The sequence below is a fragment of the Bombina bombina genome, chromosome 2 (genome assembly GCF_027579735.1).
Source record: "Bombina bombina isolate aBomBom1 chromosome 2, aBomBom1.pri, whole genome shotgun sequence".
NCBI classification, from domain to species: domain Eukaryota; kingdom Metazoa; phylum Chordata; class Amphibia; order Anura; family Bombinatoridae; genus Bombina; species Bombina bombina.
The window spans coordinates 1,354,921,615-1,354,949,452 of NC_069500.1; the positions used below are offsets into that span (position 1 = coordinate 1,354,921,615).

General features: G+C 40.7%; 1 protein-coding gene across 1 annotated transcript in view; it reads left to right on the plus strand.

Moving 5' to 3' along the window:
- Positions 1-27,838, plus strand: part of POLR1A (RNA polymerase I subunit A) — a 364,344-nt gene that overhangs the window by 111,935 nt on the left and 224,571 nt on the right. Inside the window, 2 exon segments of the mRNA XM_053704267.1 lie at positions 11,345-11,427; positions 14,607-14,772. Coding sequence (XP_053560242.1) covers positions 11,345-11,427; positions 14,607-14,772 — 249 coding nt within the window.

Below are 27,838 nucleotides of genomic sequence, written 5' to 3' on the forward strand. Positions count from 1 at the left end.
GCATATTGTGTATTATATTTTTTATGTTATTGCATATTGTGTATTTTATTTAATTATATCTTAACCTCACTGGATTAAGTAGCTAGCATTTTTATATCCATTTGCACTCACTCACTACTTGATTGTATCTATACAATTATTTTGCTACCCCCCTTTTTTTGCACTGCAGTGCATTTTTCTATTTTTTGGAACACTATTTTTGTAACACTAATTTTGAACACTATTGTTTGTATTATTGTTTATTAGTTTTTTGCTTGATGCACTTGCTACAGTTGCACTTAGGCTAATTCTGTTTTATCAGTATACACTCTTATTCTGGTGTACCACTCACACTGATCACCTGTTATTACCTCTGTTTTTATTGTAATTATCAGCTTTGGCCCTTTGAGCCGCTTCTATAAGATATTCCTGTATTTGTAATTTTATTTATATGTGCTTTTTACATTTTTTATATATAGTCTTTTATTACTGATGCTTTTTAACATGGTTCATTAAATAATCTTCTTTTATCTCTCTGTGAGTATATTTATCCCTTGGCCTCTTGTTGGCGCTGTATTCACTTCTTACTACTTGTGCATATTTTTTGGAGGTTGGTTAGGATCTCTGTTTGGATACAGCTTTGGGGATTACCTTAGCGCTTGTACACACACCCTTTTTCAAGATGATATCTTGGTCTAAGCAGTATTTCTTTTCTGCATTGGTTGGAAAATCTGTTTTCCAAATGGTCTTGGTTCCTCAGATGAGGATTTATTTCTGGGGCTTAGACGGTTGAAGCTGAGGTTTGCTTGTTAGATCGTTAAGTTTCAATTTTTTCCTTCACTTGCTCTTTGCATGGAGGTGTCGGGTTTTATGTTTGTTGCTTTGGTTGTTATTCCGTTTGCTCGCCTTTATATGAGCCTTGTTTACCTATGTATCCTTTACAATGATACAGGGTTCTATCTCTGATTCATTCACTTTTCAGAACAAGTCTGTTTCTGTCTTACTGGCTGAACTATTAACTCTTTCTTTATGCGGGGGGCTTCTTTTTGTTAATGCTTCTTGATCTATTATCTTAAGATACTATTGATAGGGGGCCGTCTGTGGGTCTCAGAAGGACATAAGGCGTTTGGTCTCCTCGGGATGCGAGGTTACTTATTATTATTATTATTATTATTATTATTATTATTATTATTTTTAAAGTGACACTGAACCCAAATTTTTTATGTTGTGATTCAGATAGAGCATGCAAGCAACTTTCTAATTTACTCCTATTATCAATTTCTCTTTTAAGATGTATCGAGTCCACGGATTCATCCTTACTTGTGGGATATTCTCCTCCCCTACAGGAAGTGGCAAAGAGAGCACCCACAGCAGAGCTGCCTATATAGCTCCCCCTTAGCTCCACCCCCCAGTCATTCTCTTTGCCTACTCTAAGCAACTAGGAAGTGCAGAGTGAGTGTGGTGACAAAAATGTTAGTTTTTTATTTCTCAAGCAAAAGTTTGTTATTTTAAAGGTGCCGGTGTGTACTATTTACTCTTTGGCAGAAAAGAGATGAAGATTTCTGCAAGGAGGATTATGATCTTAGCACTTTGTAACTAAGATCCACTGCTGTTCTTACAAGGGCTGAAGAGTACAGGAAAACTTCAGTTGGGGGAACGGTTTGCATGCTAAGCTGCATATGAGGTATGTTCAGTCTATGTTTTTCTAGACAGACTGTGTTTATTCTAGAAAAGGCTGGCAATATCCCCATGGGGAAAGGGTAAGCTGTATTCAGACACTTGGATAGGAATTTCAGCTTGCTTGAAGGGCTCATTTGTTACTGGTGACACTGTTAGGAAAAAACGTTTTTTGTTTGTTCAGTAAATGATGCAATTATAACGTTTTTTGAAGGGACTAAAGGGGTCATTGTGGCTTGTGTTAGGGTTTTTTAACCCACATGGTTAATTAAGAGACAGTCAGGTGTTTTTGTAATAGGCCTCAAAACATCGAGTGAGGTGGGAGGGGCCTATTTTCGCGCCTCAGTTGCGCAGATTCTTTTCCTTAGAGTCATCCAACTGCTTCTCTAGAGGTTCCTGCTGTGTTTGAGGGCTGTAAAGGAGGTTTTTTACCAACAAATCGTTCTGAAGGGCAGGTAGGCGCCACAATAGAGCTGTGGCAAGGTGCTGAAAGTCTTTTTTACCGTTTTTGACGTTTTTTCAATCCGGTTTTGCCATTAAGGGGTTAATTGTTTATTTGCATAGTTGTGCAAAGTTACTAAGGCTGTAAGATACTACTGTAAAAATTTCGTTAAGTTTACTGCTTTTTAAAACTGTTTTGCAGAACTTGTGCAGCTTTTTTTCTCTTAAAGGCACAGTACCGTTTTATTTCTAAGTGTTATTTACTTTGATTACAGTGTTTTCCAATCTTGCTTGTTACATTACTAGCCTGTTTAACATGTCCGATACCAAGGAAAATCCTTGTTCAATATGTTTGGAAACCATTGTGGAACCCCCTCTTAGAATGTGTCCCAAATGTACTGATATGTCTATAAATTATAAAGAACATATATTAGCACTTAAAAATAGAGCAATAGATGATTCTAAGTCAGAAGTAAATGAGGGTTCGCCATCTAGCTCTCCCTAAGTATCACAACCAGTAACGCCCGCACAAGTGACGCCAAGTACCTCTAGTGCGTCACATTCATTTACTTTACAAGACATGGACACAGTTATGAATACAACCCTCACTGAGGTTTTATCCAAACTGCCTGGTTTACAAGGAAAGCTGGACAGCTCTGGGTTAAGGAAAAATGCTGAGCCGTCTCACGCTTTAGTAGCCGTTTCTGATATGCCCTCACAATGCTCTGAAGGGGCGAGGGATTTGTTATCTCAGGGAGAAATTTCTGATTCAGGAAAGTCACTTCCTCAGACAGATTCTGATATGACGGCCTTTAAATTTAAGCTTGAACACCTCCGCTTATTGCTTAGGGAGGTATTAGCAACTCTAGATGATTGTGATCCTATAGTGGTCCCAGAGAAAATGTGTAAAATGGATAGATACTTAGAGGTTCCTGTTTACACTGATGTTTTAAAATCTAAAGAATGGAAAACAGCATACCTCTATCTTCTTTTGTGGGGCACGGAGTGACAGACTTGCCAGGTCTCTGTAGAATCCACAAACTTCAAAAAAACTCCAGCCACCAACTTCATTAAAAGACCTTTATTATCTTATCCTGGGTCCAAGCATATGTCTAAGCGTACAACTATACCTATCGAGGACAGTTGTGCTTTCAAAGATCCGATGGATAAAAAATTAGAGGGTCTCCTGAAGAAAATTTTTGTTCATCAAGATTTTTCTCTCCAACCTATTGCGTGCATTGTTCCTGTAACGACTGCAGCTGCTTTCTGGTTTGAGGCTCTAGAAGAGGCTCTTCAAATGGAGACTCCATTAGAGGAAATTATGGACAGAATTAAGGCACTTAAGTTGGCTAAATTAGCGGCAAAGAATTCAGGTTTTGCCATTTTAGCATGCAGGGCGTTATGGCTTAAGTCCTGGTCTGCTGATGTGTCATCTAAATCTAAACTTTTGAACATTCCTTTCAAAGGTAAGACCCTATTCGGGCCTGAACTGAAGGAGATTATTTCAGACATCACTGGAGGGAAAGGTCATGCCCTCCCTCAGGATAGATCAAATAAGATGAGGGCCAAACAAAATAATTTTCGTTCCTTTCGGAACTTTAAGAGTGGTCCCGCTTCAGCTTCCTCTGCTACAAAGCAAGAGGGGAATTTTGCCCAATCCAAATCAGTCTGGAGACGTAACCAGGCTTGGAACAAGGGTAAACAGGCCAAGAAGCCTGCAGCTGCCTCTAAGACAGCATGAAGGGGTAGCCCCCGATCCGGGACCGGATCTAGTAGGGGGCAGACTCTCTCTCTTCGCTCAGGCTTGGGCGAGAGATGTTCAGGATCCCTGGGCTTTAGAAATTGTGTCCCAGGGATATCTTCTGGAATTCAAGGGCTCCCTTCCAAGGGGGAGATTTCACATTTCTCGATTGTCTGTAAACCAGACAAAGAGAGAGGCGTTCTTACGCTGTGTAGAAGACCTACATACCATGGGGGGGATTCGCCCAGTCCCAAAGGAGGAACAGGGGCTAGGGTTTTATTCAAACCTGTTTGTGGTTCCCAAGAAAGAGGGAACTTTCAGACCAATCTTGGATCTCAAAATTCTAATAAGAATATCAATCAAGAGATTGTGGTTCCTTCTTTGTGTCCTAATCCTTCATCTAAGAAGGAGCGTCTGTTACACAATCTTGATGTGGTTCGTGCTTTAAAATTCTACTTACAAGCAACTAAAGATTTCCGTCAAACATCTTCTTTGTTTGTTGTTTATTCTGGTAAACGGAGCGGTCAAAGGGCTACGGCTACCTCTCTTTCTTTTTGGCAGAAAAGCATCATCTGTTTGGCCTATGAGACTGCTGGACGGCAGCCTCCTGAAAGGATTACTGCTCATTCTACTAGAGCTGTGGCTTCCACATGGGCTTTTAAAAATGAGGCTTCTGTTGAACAGATTTGTAAGGCGGCGACTTGGTCTTCGCTTCATACTTTTTCCAAATTTTAAAAATTCGATACTTTTGCTTCTTCGGAGGCTATTTTTGGGAGAAAAGTTCTTCAAGCAGTGGTGCCTTCCGTTTAAAGTCCCTGCCTTGTCCCTCCCTTCATCTGTGTCCTAAAGCTATGGTATTGGTAACCCACAAGTAAGGATGAATCCGTGGACTCGATACATCTTACAAGAGAAAACATAATTTATGCTTACCTGATAAATGTATTTCTCTTGTGATGCATCGAGTCCACGGCCCGCCCTGTTTTTTAAGACAGGCATATATATTTTTATTTTAAAACTTTCAGTCACCACTGCACCTTATGGTTTCTCCTTTTTCTTCCTAGCCTTCGGTCGAATGACTGGGGGGTGGAGCTAAGGGGGGAGCTATATAGGCAGCTCTGCTGTGGGTGCTCTCTTTGCCACTTCCTGTAGGGGAGGAGAATATCCCACAAGTAAAGATTAATCCGTGGACTCGATACATCACAAGAGAAATAAATTTTTCAGGTAAGCATAAATTATGTTTTTTCTTCATTCTCTTGTTATCTTTATTTGAAAAAGAAGGCATCTAAGGTATTTTTTGGTTGAGACGCTGGACAGCACTTGTTTATTGGTGGGTGATTTATCCACCAATCAGCAAGAACAACCCAGGTTGTTCACCAAAAATGGACCGGCATCTAAATGTACTTTCTTGCATTTCAACTAGATACCAAGAGAATGAAGAAAATTTGATATTAGGAGTAAATTAGAAAGTTGCTTAAAATTGCATGCTCTATCTGAATCAGGAAAAAAAGAAACTGGGTTCAGTGTCCCTTTAACTCCATGCAGGGCCTTTCCGGGTTGACAACTTTTGAAGAGAATCTTTTCCCTGTTTTCATATTAGACTATGTTACATCTGTAGCTTATGTCTATCATCAGGGGGTCATTCCCTACTTATGAGTATAGTATTTTAATTTTCCTGGGCAGTATTTTTTTTCTTCTGTTCTTATTCTAGGACTGAATAACTGGGAAGCAGTTTTTTCTTAGTCTTCAGTGTTTTCCACTTGGAAGAGTGGTCTCTTCATTTGGTTATTTTTTTATCAGACTGTAGTTCTTTTGAATTGCTCAGCTATATTTCTGATAGTTTTTTCCCCCCAGGTATTGTGTAGATCCAGAGATCTTTGAACTGTGTTTGTGGATGCTCTGGTAGATCAGTGGATATATTGGTTAGTCAATATTTTTTCTACCTTTTTTTTTTCTCCCCCCCCCCCTCTCTCCTTCAGGGTGTCAGGATTTGTCAGGAAGAGCTTTGGTTTTTCTTTTTACTTCAACTTGTATGTCCATTTTCTTTCCTTGGCTGATTCTTTTGCATCCAGACCTTTTTAATTTAGGTCCTTTTTTTTTCTTTTAGGATTCTAGTTCTCTCGACTTGATGGCTTGCGATAAACTGAATGAATAGTCCAAAGACAAAGAGAATATCTGATTCTGAGTTTCTTTTTTTCAGGCTTGTTAGTCTGTTATTTAAAGGTCTTGAAGGTCTTTATTTCTTGTCTTTCTTTATCCAGATTTCTGTCTATATTCTATGGTTAGTTTGGATAAGAGTTTATCCACCAGTTCTTTAAAAGGTCCGTTTTCTCTGCTTTTTTTGTTATGTTCCGTAAGAAGATTGCTAATCTTTCTGTCATTCGTGGCTCAGTTCTAGTCTGGCCTAGAATTAAATGACGCCTGTTATTTTCCAATTTTTTTTCCTCCTTGGAAACTTTGTATTGGTCTTGAGGATTTTGCATCTTTTCTCCTTTTGAGCCCATGCTTTAGGTGCATATTAACTTCTTGGAATTTTTTTTTTGTTTTGTTTTTTTCATTTAGTCATTTCTTCTGACAAAAGAATTTATTCTCTGTATTCTTTTTCTCCTTATCTTACTAAGGATAAGGTGATGGTTTCTGACTATTTTGGTCTGCCGTTTCTGATTTGGTCTTCCTTGCTCATTTATTCTACCATTTTAATGTTCTTGCTTCTTCTGAGGCAGCCTGTGATAGGATGTCCTTAAGGCATTGGTTTCAGGTTAATTTGTTAACTTTTTATTGCCTTTTTTAGGCTCTGTTAGGGTTGTTAGGGTTGTGGATTCAGTTTCTCATTGAAAAAAATATGTTTCTTAGGGTGGGCCTTTTCTATTATTACTCGTGGACTACACAACTTGGGTATTTGTCCCCAGGAGTAATGGATTGTGGACTCTCGGCACCTGTATGAATGAATTTCTTTCACAGTAGTGAGAGTCCACAAGACTCCTTCCCTCTGTTTGGTTTTTGGGTTGTTGTTTTTTCCTTTTTTTTTCCCCTGCTCTTTTTCCTACCTTATTTTGCTTGGCTATACATTAGACTGAGGTACCTGTGAGGTGGGAGGGGTTTTATAGAGTTATTGGTGTTTTGGAATCTGCCTCCTCCCAGTGGTAAGGAAGGGTAATTCCGTGGCGTAATGGATCGTGGACTCTCACCACTATGAAAGAAATTAATTTATCAGGTAACCATAAATTATGTTTTTTATCTTATAATTGTGATGTTAGACCAAGCGCAGAGGAAACAAAATTATTCAAGCTATTTCTGCAGCTAATTTGCAATGACGTTTTTAACTGCTGTAAGTTATTATAAAACTTAAAGTGATGGTAAATTGAACAAGCCTCCAATCAGCCAATAGGATTGAGCTCTCATTCTATTGGCTGATTTGAACAGCCAATAGAATTTTAGCTGCTCTAATTCCTATTGGCTGATTGAAATCTTTCAGCCAATAGGAATGCTATGGACGCCATCTTGGATTGCGTCACTTGCATTGAAGAATCAGTATACGCAGTGACCGTATGAAGAGGATGCTCCGCGCCGGATGTCTTCAGGATGGACCCCCTCCGCGCCGGCTGAATGAAGATCGAAGAGGCCGTCTGGATGAAGACTTCTTGCCGCATGGATGAGGACTTCGCCGGCTGGAGGAAGATAGGAGAGGCCGTCTGGATGAAGACTTCTTGCCGCATGGATGAGGACTTCGCCGGCTGGAGGAAGATAGGAGAGGCCGTCTGGATGAAGACTTCTTGCTGCATGGATGATGACTTCGCGGCTGGAGGAAGATAGGAGAGGCCGTCTGGATGAAGACTTCTTGCCGCATGGATGAGGACTTCGCCGGCTGGAGGAAGATAGGAGAGGCCGTCTGGATGAAGACTTCTTGCCGCATGGATGATGACTTCGCCGACTGGATGGATCCTTCAAGCGGGACTTCAACAACTGCAAGTGGATTGTCGGAGGTTAGTGTTAGGTTTTTTAAGGGTTTTTTCTTGTGGGTTTTTTTTTTTTTTTAGATTAGGGTTTGGGCAATGTAAAAAAGCTAAATGCCTTTTTAAGGGCAATGCTTATACAAATGCCCTTTTCAGGGCAAAGGTTAGCTTAGGTTATTTTAGATTTTTTTATTTGGGGGGGTTGGTTGGGTGGTGGGTTTTACTGTTGGGGGGGTTTGTATTTTTTTTTTTTTTTTACTTACAGCTAAAAGAGCTGATATCTTTAGGGCAATGTCCCACAAAAGGCCAATTGGTAGTTTATTGTAGGCTATGTTTTTTTTTTATTTTGGGGGGGCTTTTTTATGTTGATAGGGCTATTACATTAGGAGTAATTATTTTTTATTTTTGATAATTTGTTTATTTTTCGTAATTTAGTGTTTTTTTTGTTGTAATTAGATACTTTTTGTAATTTTTAGAGTAGTGTTAGGATTTTTTAATGTGTAGTTTAGTTTTATTTAATTGGTAGTTAGTTTAATTTTAGTTTAATAATTATAATAGTTTAATTGTTGGTTTAAAATTAGTTTTGACAGGTAAGTTTTAATTTAATTTAAGATAGGGAAATTGTAATTTTAATATAAAGTTAGAGGGTCGTTAGGTTTAGGGGTTAATAGTTTATTTTAGTATATTCCGTTGTGGGGGGCTTTCGGTTTAGGGGTTAATAGGTTTATTATAGCGTCGGTGTTGGTGGACAGCAGATTAGGGGTTAATAATAATTAAATAGTGTTTGTGATGCAAGAGGGCGGCGGTTTAGGGGTTAATAGGTTTATTATAGTGGCAACGATGTCGGGGAGCGACGGAATAGGGGTTAATACATTTTATTAGTGCCGGCGATGTCGGGAGCGCGGTATATTAGGGGTTAATAAATTTATTATAGTGTTTGCGATGCGGGAGGGCCTCGGTTTAGGGGTTAATAGGTAGTTTATGGGTGTAATTTTTAACACTTTAGTTATGAGTTTTACGCTACAAAGCTGTAACATAAAATTCATAACTGCTGACTTTAGATGGCGTTACGGATCTTGTGATTTTAGACTGTAACGCTCGCTTTTTAGCCAGAACGCAAAACTCGTAATACGAGCGCTATGGGAATCCCATGAAAAAACGTAATTTTTACGAGTGCGGTACTGACGTTGCGTTACAGGCTAAAAGATGTGCGGTACAGCTATACCGACAAGACTTGTAATGGCGGCGTTAGGGAAAATTATGCATTACGGGCCACAACACTGCTATTTGACTCATAACGCAAAACTCGTAGTCTAGGTGTATGTGTTTCAATAATCAAATCTATTGTATTGTAAATCAAACCGCACCGATTGTATTATGCACTCCGGCAGCCCCACCACTTAGTGCATTTTTTTTACCCAATGACGATAATGCTGTGGTCCAGTTAGATTTGTGGCATTTTGGCATGTTTGCATTTAGAAAAGTAGCCTGAGTTCTTTTGAGCATGTGTTCGCTACGATATTGATCTGCTCAGCCTTCCAGCAACGCATTAACATTTGTGATTTTTAAGAAATCGATTCCCACAGCATTAGAAATGGATCTCCGATCGCAATTATAACAGCATCCAAGTACCATTGTGCACGTCAGCGGAGCAGGTGGCACTGCTTTCTAACACGCTAGGCACAAACCAGGAACAATGAGGTGGGGGTGGAGTGAACGGATGCCAATACACAATAGTAAGAATCATATAATATAAATACCTACGTGATTTAAAAAAAAAAAAATTAGCGACTCTACTAGTTATCAGCTCTAGTATTAGAATCTGGCTTCTAAAACTATGTAAATTACCATTTTAAAAAAATTGCTTTATTCTCCAGTTGATCAACACATTGCAATTGAGCTTTAGTGTAACTGCTAAATTTTCACTAAAAAAATCTCATAGAAAGTGAAGAGGTTTTGTCTCTGGGCTGTTGGCCTAATGCTGTATAATTCTGCTTTTAGTACAAAATGATGTAACATAAATACCTAAGTTTACTGTCACTTTAAACAACTTTTCAATTTACTCATATCATCAAATTTGCTTCATTCTCTTGTAATTCTTTGTTGATGGAGCAGCAATGTACTACTTGGTGGCTGTACTACTACTGGGAGCTAGCTGACCACATCAGAGAAGCAAATGACAAACATTTATGTGCAGCCACCAATTTGTAGCTAATTTCCCGTAGTGCATTGCTGGTTCTGAACCTACCTAGGTATTCTTTTCAACAAAGAATGCCAAGAAAACAAAGCACATTTGATTATAGAAATACATTTGAAAGTTGTATAAAATTACATGCTGTATCTGAATCATGAATCTTTAAAGGGACAGTCTAGTCAAAAATAAACTTTCCCGATTCCAATAGGACATGCAATTTTAAACAACTTTGCAAATTTTTTTTATCATCAAATTTGCTTTGCTCTCTTGGTATTCTTTGGGGTAAACTAAACCTAGGCAGGCTCATATGCTAATTTCTAAGCTGTTGAACTGCCTCTTATCTGAGTGCATTTTGAGATTTTTTTGTTAGACACTGCTAGTTCATGTGTGTCGTATAGATAACATTATGCTCACATCCGTGGAGTTATTTAAGCGTCAGCACTGATTGGCTTAAATGAAGGTCTGTCAAAAGAACTGAAATAAAGGAACAGCCTGCAGAGGCTTAGATACAAGGTAATCACAGAGGTAAAAAGTATATTAATATAGCTGTTAGTTATGCAAAACTGGGGAATGGGTACTAAAGGGATTATCTTTTTAAACAATAAAAAATCTGGGACTCTCCCTTTAATTTTGACTTTACTGTCCCTTTAACGATACAGTGTTTATTCTAGCTATGGATTTTGCTTTAGGTAATTTAAAATTGACGAATGCTATTAGGTATTAAAAGTAAGGTGGACTGAAATATTCTATGTAATGAAAGTTATATCAGTTATTAAAGGGACATGAAGCACAACATTTTAATTTTTTAATTTTCATGATTCAAAGAGAGTATGAGATTTTAAACAACTTCTTCTATCCAATTTGCTTCATTTTCTTGGTATTCTTCTTTGAACGAGCAGCTATTTACTACTGAGAGCTATATGAAGACATCTGGTGGACCAATGAAAAAAGGCGTTTTTTTTGCAGCCACCAATCGGCAGCTAGTTCCCAGTGATGCATTGCTGCTCCTGAGCCTATCTAGATATGCTTTTCAGCTAAGGATACCAAGAGAATGAAGCAGTTTAGACAATGGAAGCAAATTGGAAAGTTGTTTAACATTACATGTTCTGTCTGAATCATGAAATAAAAACTTTGGGTTTCGTGTTCTTTAAATGTTTGATGTTTTTTAGTAACAACTGTGTTATATTAAAGTTCTTTATGTAGTATAAGGCTTTCTATAACTGCAATAGAAGCTGTAGCTCTCAATTCTTGTTTTGCTTTGCATATGTAAATATCAATTTGTCACGAGAGGGAAGGAACTAGCGGTATAACATTTGTTTTATTGCCTTTTCTAATTAACGCTGCTTTGCATTTTTTTGTCAGGAGTTCTTTTTTCACTGCATGGCCGGTAGAGAAGGTCTTGTGGATACCGCTGTCAAAACAAGTCGCTCCGGATACCTTCAGAGGTGGGCAAGCCGCATATCTAAATGCCACTAATATATACAATACACGCAACTTGCAATTCGCTACGGAAACCTATGCAGTACAATAAATGTTTTTTATTATTTTGTGAGTTTCTTTCAAAATTAGAGGATGGGGTTTATTAACCTTTTGTAGCCTAGGAAGCAATCTGTTTGTAAGATTTAAAGGGATCTGAAACCCAAAGATTTTCTTTCATGATTCACATAAAACGTGCAGTTTTAAACGGCTTTCCAATTTACTTCTGTTATTACGTTTTCTTCATTCTCTTGGTATCTTTTGTTGAAAAGCAGGGGCATAAGCTCAGGAGCCGGCCATGTCTGGAACACTTAATGTCAGCAGTTTTGCAAGAATGATATTCGTTTACAAGAGCACTAGATGGCAGCATTATTTCCTGCCATGTAGTGCTGCAGATGCCTACCTAGGTATCTCTTGAACACAGAATATCATGGGAACGAAGCAAATTTCATAATAGAAGTGAATTGGAATTTTGTTTTTTTAAATTGTTTGCTCTGTCTGAATCCCAAAATATTTTTTTAGGTTTTATATCCCTTTTAAAGGGATAGTAAATACGCTGTAATTACAACATATTTCTGCAGTCTTCCTATCATATTGTTCTTCGCTGTGCCTGTTTAATGGGTACACCACCCGGCCAAATTTGCTAATAGTAAATGTTTTCAATTTGTGTTGCACAGATCATCATTAAATCAATTTGTTAAAGGATGAATTAATTTGTGCTTTAGATAACATAAGTAATATATAATTAACAGATATTACACTGCCCCCACCCATCTGCTTCATGATGCCACCCGGCAGAACGCTGTAGATTATCATATCAGCAGAGCCTGAACATTATTAGAACAGATTAACACTTTCTTTGCTGCAGTTGTTTTTCAAATGTCAGACTCCACCCATCCCTTTCCTTATTTGGAGGAGCCAATCGGGCTTGATTCTGGAGAGGATTATGCTTGCCACTGTCATTGTGTTAGCAGAATTGCCATTGTTTGACATCAAAAGATACTAAACTGCAAATAAAGGAAAGATATGTAGCAAGGTTAGCCATGTTAATCCTACCAAGTGCTTATTCAGGACTGGAAAATCCACAATTTTCAGACTTAAATTACAGGAAAAGGGGGCAAAATAAAGAATTATATTACGGTGTGTGTTATAGTTCCTTTAGAGGACAATTGGAGTCAGAATTTAAATGTAATGATTCATGTGGAACATACAGTTTTTAAAACTTTTCAGCTTACATCTATTACCTCTGTCTAAGTATCCTTGAAACTTAGCTCCTTTCAATTAGAGCACACCAAGTCAGGTTCAGGAGCGTGCACGTGGTTTGGAACACTTATATGGCAGCTGTGATAACAGCAATATAAATGGCATGTTCCTGATCAAACCTCAGTATGCTCTTATGGAAAGGAGCCAAGTTTAAAAAATGAACACCAAAAGGAATAGGTCAATTTAACAATAGATATAAATTTACATTCTTTTTTTTCTTAAAGGAACATGGGGGAGTACATTACTATTAAATACAGTAGAATTGCATGATCCACAATGCGCAATAAAGAGATAATTCAATAGCACTTACTCTGAATTTCAAATTACCAGGTAGACATTTCAAAGATTGCTTCTATTTCCCTGCCCACTTTATCATGTGACAGCCGTCAGCCCATTACAGTCTTGTATACATACTTCAAACAGAAAGAGAAGCAGTCTGCCAGGAATGAACAACAGCTCAGTGGCTTGATCTATGGCCGGTTGCAACCAAGCCCAATTGTGCTTTTCACAGAGGAAAACTTTCATGAAGTATATCAGTCTGATCCTGCCTAACAAGGTCAGTCCAGCCCCAAAATACCAGACAATGCTCCACTGAACAAGGGAAACGGCAACCCCAGACAATAGTTTCGGCCTCCTTTGGGCCTTGTCAGTGAGGTGCAGTCATATCCCTCTAAGAAAATTGGGCAAGGAGTCCACATCTGGTTTTTCCCCATCATCCTTAGGGAGACCTCCCCAGGGTTACAATACAAATGCATACAAAGAGAGAAGTGCTCTACCAGGATTTTTATTTTTAGTTTTTTTTTTAATCCATAATCATGAAATTTAATTATCATGAATGATAATTTTGACTTTAGTGTCCCATTAATGGTGCTTAAAATCATTAGATAAGTGTTTTTTTCTAAAAGGCTAGAATCTGTCCCTATGTGTTACCCATGCAAAGGATGATATATACAAATACTTCTTAACAAAGCATTCCAAAGGCAACAAACTAAATTTTATAATAAAAATAGTTTTTTTTAAATATATAAAAAGGATACTTCTTTAAAGGGACACAAAACCCCAACTTTTTTCTTTCGTGATTCAGATAGAGCATGCAATTTTAAGCAACTTTCTAATTTACTCCTATTATCAATTTTTCTTCGTTCTCTTGCTATCTTTATTTAAAAAGCAGGAATGTGATGCATAGGAGCCGGCCCATTTTTGGTTGAGAACCTGGGTTATGTTTGCTTATTGGTGGGTAAATGTAAGTCTTCAATAAGCAAGCGCTATCCATGGTGCTGAACCTAAAATGGGCTGGCTGCTAAGATTTACATTCCTGCTTTTAAAATAAAGATAGCAAGAGAACGAAGAAAAATTGATAATAGTAGTAAATTAGAAAGTTGCTTAAAATGTCATGCTCTATCTGAATCATGAAAGAAAAAAAATTGGGTTCAGTGTCCCTTTAATGTAATTAGAATAAAACTGCAAATTATCTTCATTCTTTTAGAACAGTGTGTTGCTGAACTCTTCATGTAGATTTTAGATTTCAAGAGAGATCAGCCGTTTTCACGCCGTCACACACCCGCACTTACTATCAAAGTGTTTGTCTCTTCAGCAATGACGTCACTCGCCGGAGCCGGATTGAGCGCTCCACCTACTCTTCACAATAATGGCTATACACCAACAATATCTGCATTTCAGCTATAGACAGTGGCCGGCTTCATAATAAAAGCATATAAGTTCTTTATTGCAGAATTCACATAACAAAATTGGGTCTAAAGCTGAAGTGCGGATATCATTGGTGTAGACTATAATATATAGCCTATAATTTTTTCTGTGAAATCGTCATCTTTATTGCATAGACAGTGTTCATTTTCCCTAAAATAAACATGAATTTTCCTTGTAGGTGTATCATTAAACATTTAGAAGGACTTGTGGTTCAGTATGACCTCACTGTGCGGGACAGCGATGGCAGCGTGGTCCAATTCCTGTATGGGGAAGACGGTCTGGATGTACCAAAGACCCAGTTTCTACAGCCCAAGCAATTTCCATTTATCGCTGAAAACTATGAGGTAAGTATCTCAAAACAATTCCCTATTTTAATATGTATAGTTGATGTTAAATATGATTTTCAAGTTCTCACCCTAACACCTAATATCCAGGAAATCCGTATATTTTTTTTTTCTTTTTTCCCTTCAAAGAGTTTTATTGGGTAATGTGCAAACTTATAACATATTTTGCAAAATGTTCTTGTTATATGAAATGTTCAAAATATCGGCACACTGTGCCTTGTTTAACAAACTTCTTTCCTGGTTATCACAAAGTGTCCAATTATGGTTTTTACTTGATCCCTTAAAGTCAATCAGGCCCATTTATCAAGCTCCGTACGGAGCTTGAAGGGCCGTGTTTCTGGCGAGTCTGAAGACTCGCCAGAAACACAACTTATGAAGCAGCGGTCTAAAGACCGCTGTTCCATAACCCTGTCCGCTTGCTCAGAGCAGGCGGACAGGAATCGCCGGAAATCAACCTGATCGAATACGATCAGGTTGATTGACACCTCCCTGCTGGTGGCCGATTGGCCGCGAGTCAGCAGGGGGCGGCGTTGCACCAGCAGCTCTTGTGAGCTGCTGGTGCAATGTTAAATGCGGAGAGCGTATTGCTCTCCGCATTTAGCGAGGTCTTGAGGACCTGATCCGCAGTGTCGGATCAGGTCTGCAAGCCCTTTGATAAATGGGCCTGAATGTTTTTGAGTGTGTAATGCGTCCGGTGGCATATCAAATTATTCACGTTAAACTTGACTGCTTTTAACAATTCAAAGAAACATAACCAAAGATACGCTGCGCGCCTCCTCCCTCTCTCTCCCCCTCTTCTCCTGGGCTGCCTATTATTTTAACCCATGTTGTAGTCAGCCTTTTACCCCATCTTTATTCATTCCCGGCGTGATATGCATCCCCTCCACTGCATTAGCATGATTTCGTGTGTGTCTAACGTGTCGTTCTGCATGTGGTTGTACCTTTCTAGATGTAGTAAAGTGTCAACCTGTCTCCCCCACTCCTCCACTGTTGGAGTTGTCTTAGTTTTCCTGTGCCTTGGGATCAACATCTTTGCACATTCAGCATGACTAACCGTAGTGCCCTGCTTGCTTTACTTTCTAGGTTAGGTAATGCGAGGAACAGAAGTGTCTTAGGGCTATTCTGTAATGATTTCCCCGTGGCTATTCTGATGTGGCTCAGAACCTCCGTCCAAAATTGATCCAACCCAGGACAGTCCCACCAAACGTGTGTAAGAGTGCCCTCACCCCCACACTCCCTCTAGCAGTTCCCTGAAGCTGTTTTGTATATGTATTTTAACCTGCTAGGGGTGAGGTACCACCTAGATAAAATTTGTACCCGGATTCTTAAACCCTGCTTGAGATCGATGAGCGTTTTGTGGTCTGAAATGCTGTCAGCCATTCTTGTATGTCTATTTCTGTGTGTAGTTCCCTCTCCCAGGCTCTAGTGTAGGAGGGCAGTATCTGTGCATCCTCTATCAAGAGAAGTTTGTATAATAGGGAGAATGCATGATCTGTTGGGGTTTCTCTTATGCACAAAGTCTTGAAGGGGGTCACCTGTCTAATAATGTTATGCTTCTGCTTGTGTGTCAATAAGAAATGGCTGAGCTTGGAGTGTGCCAACCAATTCATCTTAATGTAGGTTTGTTTCTCTGTGATTCCAGGGCATTGCAGAGTTCTGGTATGTAGGTGTCAGGGGGTATAAGTGAGTGGATATGTTTTTGGAGGTGTTTAGAAGTTTGTCCCAACTGGCAAAGAAATCTGTGAGTAGTGGTTACATGGATGCAGATGATGGTCTATCCCTCCCCGTCAGCTAGGCTATTCCTTCGGCATTCCAAGTGCACAGTATGGATCTAACTGCACCCATAATTTATTGGGGTCATTACTGCTCCAGTCTAATAATTTTTGTAATGTAATGGCTTGTTTATATACATTTATGTTAGGCAGTCCAAGTCCTCCTCTATCTATGGGCAGATATAGTGTGTTCTTTGTGACTCTAGGCTTAACTCCCCCCCATATATACTGTTCTATTATGCTTTGTATTCTATGTAAATAATTTAAAGGTAAGGGTATAGGGGTAGTCTGTAATAAATATAAAAGCCTAGGTAGTACGTTCATCTTAACCACATTAACCCTGCCTAACCACGATATAGGTTTACTTTTCCAATTCGACAGGTCGGCTACTAAGTCGGCTTCCAACCTTTTGTAGTTGGCCGCAAATATCTCCTGTTGGTCCGAGGATATATAAATGTCTAAGTATTTCATCTTAGTGTCCTGTTTTTTAAGTGGGCAATCCTGCAAAATCTGATCAAATATCTCTGTGTCATATGTGATATTCAGGATCTTAGATTTTTAAAGGTTTAGTTGAAAGTTTGAGACTTTTCCAAAGGTTTGGAAAATCTCTAGAACTCTATTCAAGGAGGTGTTGATATTTCTTTTGCAAGATACGATAAGTCCACGGATTTCATCCTTACTTGTGGGATATCGCCTCCTGGTCAGCAGGAGGAGGCAAAGAGCACCACAGCAGAGCTGTATATATGGCTCCTCCCTTCCCTCCCACTCGAGTCATTCTCTTTGCCTGTGTTAGTGATAGGAAGAGGTAAAGTGAGGTGTTAGTTTAGATTCTCCAATCAAGAGTTTATTATTTTTAAATGGTACCAAAGTGTGCTATTTTCCTATAGGGTGTAGCCGTATTCCTTGTCAGCCTCTAGAGTAGAGCTACAGGTGGCATTAAAGCAATGAACTGGTGGGGTTTTACCCTCACTGTGCCTCCCATGTGCTGCCCTTTGTATACTGATGGTCTTACCAGATATTAACTAAGGCCCTTTTGTGTCCACAAAGCTGCTAGAGGGAGAAGACCTCTTGATCCTGTGGAACTTCACATGCTGTTAATCAGCACTGAGGTAAGTGCAGTCTTTTATTTCTTTTGCATAATGTACCGAGTCCACGGATTTATTTTTAAATGGTTGTACTATTTAAATGTTGTACTATTTACTCTCAGGCAGGACATAGATGAAGATTTCTGCCTGGAGGGTGATGATCTTAGCTTTTGTAATTAAGGTCCACTGCTGTTCCCACAGAAGCTGAGGAGTACAGGAAAACTTCAGTGTGAGGAACAGTTTCTTGCTATACAGCAATGAGGTATGTTCAGTCATATTTTCTGCAGAGACTGTGTTAACTCAGAAAGGCTGACAGTGTCCCCATGAGGTGAAGGGTAAGCAGTAATCCTAGTGTTATCAGAGGTTTTTTTTTTTTACTAGCTTGCATAAAGGGTTAATTTTTGTGGGCACTCAGTTTGTTATGTGAATTTGGGACAAACGTTTTTGTGTCTGGGAGTAACGTTTTCTGTTTTATGTGACATTTGCTTGAGGGTTCTTTGGGGTTGTTTATAACCCACATGGCTTTCAAGCAGGCTTTGTTAGTTTTGTGTAGGCCCCAGCAACATCGAGTGAGGTGGGCGGGGCCTACATTTACAAGCAGCAAGCAACTTCTCCTGAGGTCCTGAGAGTCTTCTGAGGGACTAATTGAAGCTTTAAACCCCATATTATCGCTTCCTAAGGGCGGGTAGGGCCACAGCAGAGCTGTGGCAAGGTGCTTTAGGGGGTTTTAACCGGTTTTAGACATATTTCATTTGGGGGTTTATTGCTTATTAACTTGTGGTGCAATCCTTCTAAAGCTTAGTGGGTACACTGTTAAAATTTCAGAAAAATTGAAGCAATTTTAACCTGTTTTGCAGTTTGTGTATGCCTTTTTTTCTCTTAAATGTACAGTACCGTTTTTGCAAATTGTGTTTTTTTCATTAAATAAAGTGTTTTCCAAGCTTGCTTGCTTCATTACTAGCCTGTTAAACATGTCAGACACTGAGGAAACTCATTGTTCAATTTGTTTAGAAGCCATTGTGGAACCCCCTCTTAGAATGTGTCCCACTTGTACTGATATGTCTATAAATTGCAAACAGCATATTTTGACTTATAAAAGTTTAGCATTAGATGATTCTCAGACAGAAGGAAATCAGGTTTTGCCATCTAGTTCTCCCCAAGTGTCACAACCAGTAACGTCTGCACAATCGACACCAAGTACTTCTAGTGCGTCTAATTCTTTCACCTTGCAAGATATGGCTTCAGTTATGAATACTACCCTCACAGAGGTTTTATCTAAGCTGCCTGGGTTGCAAGGGAAGCGAAGTAGCTCTGGGTTAAGAACAAATGCTGAGCCTTCTGACCTCTTTAGTAGCCGTATCCGATATTCCCTCACAATATTCTGAAGTAGGGATGAGGGATTTGCTGTCTGAGGGAGAGATTTCTGATTCAGGAAAGATGTTCTCTCAGACAGATTCAGATATGACGGCATTTAAATTTAAGCTAGAGCACCTCCGCTTATTGCTCAGGGAGGTTTTAGCTACTCTGGATGATTGTGACCCTATTGTAGTTCCAGAGAAATTGTGTAAAATGGACAAATATTTAGAGGTTCCTGTTTACACTGATGTGTTTCCGGTCCCTAAGAGGATTTCAGACATTGTTACTAAGGAGTGGGATAAACCAGGTATTCCGTTCTCTCCCTCTCCTGTTTTTAAGAAAATGTTTCCCATTTCTGACACCATAAAGGACTCATGGCAAACGGTCCCTAAGGTGGAGGAAGCTATTTCTACCCTGGCTAAGCATACAACTATACTACAGGAGAGAGCATCAGTGATTTTGATAGCGCCTGCGTAGCCACGCAGGACTTGGTATGCAGACCTGGTGGACATGTCATCCCTTCCACCATGGTCTCTGCCATTGAGACAGGACCTTCTGATTCAAGGTCCATTCAAGAATCCAAATCTAATTTCTCTGCAACTGACTGCTTGGAGATTGAACGCTTGATTCTATCAAAGCGGGGTTTCTCTGAGTTAGTCATAAATACCTTGATTCAAGCTCGAAAGCTTGTTACCAGGAAAATTTATCATAAGATATGGCGTAAATATCTTTTTTGGTGCGAATCCAAAGGCTTCTCCTGGAGTAAAATCAGGATTCCTAGGATTTTATCTTTTCTCCAAGAGGGATTGGAGAAAGGATTATCAGCTAGTTCCCTAAAGGGACAGATATCTGCTCTGTCTATTTTGTTGTCTGGCTTTTTGTCAGGCTTTAGTTAGAATTAAGCCTGTACCTATTGCTCCGCCATGGAGTTTAAATTTAGTTCTTAAAGTTCTTCAGGGGGTTCCGTTTGAACCCATGCATTCCATAGATATTAAGCTTTTATCTTGGAAAGTTTTGTTCCTAGTTGATATTTCCAGCAGCAGCTCGAAGAGTTTCTGAACTATCTGCATTACAATGTGACTCTCCTTATCTTGTGTTCCATGCTGATAAGGTGGTTTTGCGTACCAAGCCTGGGTACCTACCTAAGGTTGTTACTAACAGGAATATCAATCAAGAAATTGTTGTTCCTTCTCTGTGTCCTAATTCTTCTTGTAAGAAGGAACGTGTGTTGCACAACTTGGACGTGGTTCGTGCTTTGAAATTTTATTTGCAGGCAACCAAAGATTTTCGTCAAACATCTTCTTTGTTTGTTGTCTATTCTGGAAAGCGTAGGGGTCAAATGGCTACGGCGACTTCTCTTTCCTTTTGGCTGAAAAGCATAATCCTTTTGGCTTATGAGACTGCTGGACAGCAGCCTCCTGAAAGGATTACAGCTCATTCTACTAGAGCGGTAGCTTCCACATTGGCTTTTAAAAATGATGCTTCTGTTGAACAGATTTGTAAGGCTGCGACTTGGTCGTCGCTTCATACCTTTTCAAAATTTTATAAATTTTGATACTTTTGCTTCTTCGGAGGCTATTTTTGGGAGAAAGGTTTTGCAAGCAGTGGTGCCTTCCGTTTAGGTTCCTGTCTTGTCCCTCCCTTCATCCGTGTCCTAAAGCTTTGGTATTGGTATCCCACAAGTTAGGATGAATCCGTGGACTCAGTACATCATGCAAAAGAAAACAAAATTTATGCTTACCTGATAAATTTCTTTCTTTTGCGATGTACCGAGTCCACGGCCCGCCTTGTCTATTCAAGACAGATGGTATTTTTGTATGTAAACTTCAGTCACCTCTGCACCTTATAGTTTCTCCTTTTCTTCCTTGGCCTTCGGTCGAATGTCTGGGGGGGTGGAGTTAAGGGGGGAGCTATATAGACAGCTCTGCTGTGGTGCTCTCTTTGCTACTTCCTGTCAGGAAGGACGATATCCCACAAGTTAGGATGAATCCGTGGACTCGGTACATCGCAAAAGAAAGAAATTTATCAGGTAAGCATAAATTTTGTTTTTCTGGGACACTGGCTAACTCAAAAGGGACTGTGTCATTATAAGCTGTTGGAACATGAGCCCTGGCAACAAGTAAAAGGGCTGTTTCTCCAACATAGGTGTGTCCGGTCCACGGCGTCATCCTTACTTGTGGGATATTCTCTTCCCCAACAGGAAATGGCAAAGAGCCCAGCAAAGCTGGTCACATGATCCCTCCTAGGCTCCGCCTACCCCAGTCATTCTCTTTGCCGTTGTACAGGCAACATCTCCACGGAGATGGCTTAGAGTTTTTTAGTGTTTAACTGTAGTTTTTATTATTCAATCAAGAGTTTGTTATTTTGAAATAGTGCTGGTATGTACTATTTACTCAGAAACAGAAAAGAGATGAAGATTTCTGTTTGTATGAGGAAAATGATTTTAGCAACCGTAACTAAAATCCATGGCTGTTCAACACAGGACTGTTGAGAGCAATTAACTTCAGTTGGGGGAACAGTGTGCAGTCTCTTGCTGCTTGAGGTATGACACATTCTAACAAGACTATGTAATGCTGGAAGCTGTCATTTTCCCTATGGGATCCGGTAAGCCATGTTTATTACGATCATAAATAAGGGCTTCACAAGGGCTTATTAAGACTGTAGACTGTTTCTGGGCTAAATCGATTCATTATTAACACATATTTAGCCTTGAGGAATCATTTTATCTGGGTATTTTGATATAATAATATCGGCAGGCACTGTATTAGACACCTTATTCCTTAGGGGCTTTCCCAAAGCTTAAGCAGAGCCTCATTTTCGCGCCGGTGTGGCGCACTTGTTTTTGAGAGGCATGGCATGCAGTCGCATGTGAGAGGAGCTCTGATACTTAGAAAAGACTTTCTGAAGGCGTCATTTGGTATCGTATTCCCCTTTGGGCTTGGTTGGGTCTCAGCAAAGCAGATACCAGGGACTGTAAAGGGGTTAAAGTTTAAAACGGCTCCGGTTCCGTTATTTTAAGGGTTAAAGCTTCCAAATTTGGTGTGCAATACTTTTAAGGTTTTAAGACACTGTGGTGAAAATTTGGTGAATTTTGAACAATTCCTTCATGTTTTTTCGCAATTGCAGTAATAAAGTGTGTTCAGTTTAAAATTTAAAGTGACAGTAACGGTTTTATTTTAAAACGTTTTTGTACTTTGTTATCAAGTTTATGCCTGTTTAACATGTCTGAACTACCAGATAGACTGTGTTCTGAATGTGGGGAAGCCAGAATTCCTATTCATTTAAATAAATGTGATTTATGTGATAATGACAATGATGCCCAAGATGATTCCTCAAGTGAGGGGAGTAAGCATGGTACTGCATCATTCCCTCCTTCGTCTACACGAGTCTTGCCCACTCAGGAGGCCCCTAGTACATCTAGCGCGCCAATACTCCTTACTATGCAACAATTAACGGCTGTAATGGATAATTCTGTCAAAAACATTTTAGCCAAAATGAACCCTTGTCAGCGTAAGCGTGGCTGCTCTGTTTTAGATACTGAAGAGCATGACGACGCTGATATTAATATCTCTGAAGGGCCCCTAACCCAGTCTGATGGGGCCAGGGAGGTTTTGTCTGAGGGAGAAATTACTGATTCAGGGAACATTTCTCAACAGGCTGAACCTGATGTGATTGCATTTAAATTTAAGTTGGAACATCTCCGCATTCTGCTTAAGGAGGTATTATCCACTCTGGATGATTGTGAAAAGTTGGTCATCCCAGAGAAACTATGTAAAATGGACAAGTTCCTAGAGGTGCCGGGGCTCCCAGAAGCTTTTCCTATACCCAAGCGGGTGGCGGACATTGTTAATAAAGAATGGGAAAGGCCCGGTATTCCTTTCGTCCCTCCCCCCATATTTAAAAAATTGTTTCCTATGGTCGACCCCAGAAAGGACTTATGGCAGACAGTCCCCAAGGTCGAGGGAGCGGTTTCCACTTTAAACAAACGCACCACTATACCCATAGAGGATAGTTGTGCTTTCAAAGATCCTATGGATAAAAAATTAGAAGGTTTGCTTAAAAAGATGTTTGTTCAGCAGGGTTACCTTCTACAACCAATTTCATGCATTGTCCCTGTCGCTACAGCCGCATGTTTCTGGTTCGATGAGCTGATAAAGACGCTCGATAGGGATTCTCCTCCTTATGAGGAGATTATGGACAGAATCAATGCTCTCAAATTGGCTAATTCTTTCACCCTAGACGCCACTTTGCAATTGGCTAGGTTAGCGGCTAAGAATTCTGGGTTTGCTATTGTGGCGCGCAGAGCGCTTTGGTTGAAATCTTGGTCGGCTGATGCGTCTTCCAAGAACAAGCTACTAAACATTCCTTTCAAGGGGAAAACGCTGTTTGGCCCTGACTTGAAAGAGATTATCTCTGATATCACTGGGGGTAAGGGCCACGCCCTTCCTCAGGATCGGCCTTTCAAGGCAAAAAATAGACCTAATTTTCGTCCCTTTCGTAAAAACGGACCAGCCCAAAGTGCTACGTCCTCTAAGCAAGAGGGTAATACTTCTCAAGCCAAGCCAGCTTGGAGACCAATGCAAGGCTGGAACAAGGGAAAGCAGGCCAAGAAACCTGCCACTGCTACCAAGACAGCATGAAATGTTGGCCCCCGATCCGGGACCGGATCTGGTGGGGGGCAGACTCTCTCTCTTCGCTCAGGCTTGGGCAAGAGATGTTCTGGATCCTTGGGCGCTAGAAATAGTCTCCCAAGGTTATCTTCTGGAATTCAAGGGACTTCCCCCAAGGGGGAGGTTCCACAGGTCTCAGTTGTCTTCAGACCACATAAAAAGACAGGCGTTCTTACATTGTGTAGAAGACCTGTTAAAAATGGGAGTGATTCATCCAGTTCCATTAAGAGAACAAGGGATGGGGTTCTACTCCAATCTGTTCATAGTTCCCAAAAAAGAGGGAACGTTCAGACCAATCTTAGATCTCAAGATCTTAAACAAGTTTCTCAAGGTTCCATCGTTCAAGATGGAAACCATTCGAACTATTCTTCCTTCCATCCAGGAAGGTCAATTCATGACCACGGTGGATTTAAAGGATGCGTATCTACATATTCCTATCCACAAGGAACATCATCGGTTCCTAAGGTTCGCATTCCTGGACAAACATTACCAGTTCGTGGCGCTTCCTTTCGGATTAGCCACTGCTCCAAGGATTTTCACAAAGGTACTAGGGTCCCTTCTAGCTGTGCTACGACCAAGGGGCGTTGCGGTAGTACCTTACTTGGACGACATTCTGATTCAAGCGTCGTCCCTTCCTCAAGCAAAGGCTCACACGGACATCGTCCTGGCCTTTCTCAGATCTCACGGATGGAAAGTGAACGTGGAAAAGAGTTCTCTATCCCCGTCAACAAGGGTTCCCTTCTTGGGAACAATTATAGACTCCTTAGAAATGAGGATTTTTCTGACAGAGGTCAGAAAAACAAAACTTCTAGACTCTTGTCGGATACTTCATTCCGTTCCTCTTCCTTCCATAGCTCAGTGCATGGAAGTGATCGGGTTGATGGTAGCGGCAATGGACATAGTTCCTTTTGCGCGCATTCATCTAAGACCATTACAACTGTGCATGCTCAGTCAGTGGAATGGGGACTATACAGACTTGTCTCCGAAGATACAAGTAAATCAGAGGACCAGAGACTCACTCCGTTGGTGGCTGTCCCTGGACAACCTGTCACAAGGGATGACATTCCGCAGACCAGAATGGGTCATTGTCACGACCGACGCCAGTCTGATGGGCTGGGGCGCGGTCTGGGGATCCCTGAAAGCTCAGGGTCTTTGGTTTCGGGAAGAATCTCTTCTACCGATAAATATTCTGGAACTGAGAGCGATATTCAATGCTCTCAAGGCTTGGCCTCAGCTAGCGAGGACCAAGTTCATACGGTTTCAATCAGACAACATGACAACTGTTGCGTACATCAACCATCAGGGGGGAACAAGGAGTTCCCTAGCGATGGAAGAAGTGACCAAAATCATTCTATGGGCGGAGTCTCACTCCTGCCACCTGTCTGCTATCCACATCCCAGGAGTGGAAAATTGGGAAGCGGATTTTCTGAGTCGTCAGACATTGCATCCGGGGGAGTGGGAACTCCATCCGGAAATCTTTGCCCAAGTCACTCACCTGTGGGGCATTCCAGACATGGATCTGATGGCCTCTCGTCAGAACTTCAAAGTTCCTTGCTACGGGGCCAGATCCAGGGATCCCAAGGCGGCTCTAGTGGATGCACTAGTAGCACCTTGGACCTTCAAACTAGCTTATGTGTTCCCGCCATTTCCTCTCATCCCCAGGCTGGTAGCCAGGATCAATCAGGAGAGGGCGTCGGTGATCTTGATAGCTCCTGCGTGGCCACGCAGGACTTGGTATGCAGATCTGGTGAATATGTCATCGGCTCCACCTTGGAAGCTACCTTTGAGACGAGACCTTCTTGTTCAGGGTCCGTTCGAACATCCGAATCTGGTTTCACTCCAGCTGACTGCTTGGAGATTGAACGCTTGATTTTATCGAAGCGAGGATTCTCAGATTCTGTTATCGATACTCTTGTTCAGGCCAGAAAGCCTGTAACTAGAAAGATTTACCACAAAATTTGGAAAAAATATATCTGTTGGTGTGAATCTAAAGGATTCCCTTGGGACAAGGTTAAGATTCCTAGGATTCTATCCTTCCTTCAAGAAGGATTGGAAAAAGGATTATCTGCAAGTTCCCTGAAGGGACAGATTTCTGCCTTGTCGGTGTTACTTCACAAAAAGCTGGCAGCTGTGCCAGATGTTCAAGCCTTTGTTCAGGCTCTGGTTAGAATCAAGCCTGTTTACAAACCTTTGACTCCTCCTTGGAGTCTCAATTTAGTTCTTTCAGTTCTTCAGGGGGTTCCGTTTGAACCCTTACATTCCGTTGATATTAAGTTATTATCTTGGAAAGTTTTGTTTTTAGTTGCAATTTCTTCTGCTAGAAGAGTTTCAGAATTATCTGCTCTGCAGTGTTCTCCTCCTTATCTGGTGTTCCATGCAGATAAGGTGGTTTTACGTACTAAACCTGGTTTTCTTCCAAAAGTTGTTTCTAACAAAAACATTAACCAGGAGATTATCGTACCTTCTCTGTGTCCGAAACCAGTTTCAAAGAAGGAACGTTTGTTGCACAATTTGGATGTTGTTCGCGCTCTAAAATTCTATTTAGATGCTACAAAGGATTTTAGACAAACATCTTCCTTGTTTGTTGTTTATTCAGGTAAAAGGAGAGGTCAAAAAGCAACTTCTACCTCTCTCTCTTTTTGGATTAAAAGCATCATCAGATTGGCTTACGAGACTGCCGGACGGCAGCCTCCCGAAAGAATCACAGCTCATTCCACTAGGGCTGTGGCTTCCACATGGGCCTTCAAGAACGAGGCTTCTGTTGATCAGATATGTAGGGCAGCGACTTGGTCTTCACTGCACACTTTTACCAAATTTTACAAGTTTGATACTTTTGCTTCTTCTGAGGCTATTTTTGGGAGAAAGGTTTTGCAAGCCGTGGTGCCTTCCATTTAGGTGACCTGATTTGCTCCCTCCCTTCATCCGTGTCCTAAAGCTTTGGTATTGGTTCCCACAAGTAAGGATGACGCCGTGGACCGGACACACCTATGTTGGAGAAAACAGAATTTATGTTTACCTGATAAATTACTTTCTCCAACGGTGTGTCCGGTCCACGGCCCGCCCTGGTTTTTTAATCAGGTCTGATAATTTATTTTCTTTAACTACAGTCACCACGGTACCATATGGTTTCTCCTATGCAAATATTCCTCCTTAACGTCGGTCGAATGACTGGGGTAGGCGGAGCCTAGGAGGGATCATGTGACCAGCTTTGCTGGGCTCTTTGCCATTTCCTGTTGGGGAAGAGAATATCCCACAAGTAAGGATGACGCCGTGGACCGGACACACCGTTGGAGAAAGTAATTTATCAGGTAAACATAAATTCTGTTTTTGTAACGATGTGTGTGAGTCACAAAGGGGGGTTACATTAGAGGTTAATGTTATACCTATTGTGATCCTACGAATGGGGCTTAATACAGGGGTTGAGAACATAGCTGCAGTGTGAATAGGCTATGGTGCCTCTGTGTTAGACGCTGAAGTGATTACCGGAGTCCTTGCATAGTACTCCGGTTTACAGCTGCATGCTTTTTTCTTTGGTGACTGTATCAGGGGTTGAGAACTGGCTTTCTTATTGCCGCGCGGTGAACTTCATAGAATATAGAAGTTCTTTGCCGCGCGGAGTTAAGGCCGATGCTACGCCCACGATGGGCGGGACTTGCTTTGGCGCGCTGTTAGCTGCGCAGTCTGTCTTTGCTTCCGGATGCTGGATAGACAAAACTCACGCTGAGACCGCATGGTTACTAGTGCACACGAGCGGTCTTAGGCGTTTTCTGTCAGATTCCTCCGGTTCCTTGTCGAGTGTGGTCGGAAGACCGTGGGGGCAGGTAGGCGCCTCAGCAGAGCTGTGGCGAGGTGGTGAGATAACATCTACACAGACTGTTTTGATTGTTGCCTTTTTTTCACATCGTTAATACATACTTTTGTTTTAAAGGCACAGTAACTGCCCGGTTTAAAATAATCTGTGCAGCTGTTTTTTTCTATGCTAATTGGCTACAAATTTAGTGCTATATTTTTCAGACCAAATTGCTTCTTGCTATCTATTATGGTGGATGCAGGTGATACCCAAACTGTAGCGTGTTCAATGTGTTTGGATGCCACTGTGGAACCCCCTGCTCCATTTTGTCCCTCATGTATTGAGAGGGCCTTGCATTTTAGAGACAAGATTGTTTTTGACAAATCTTTCACT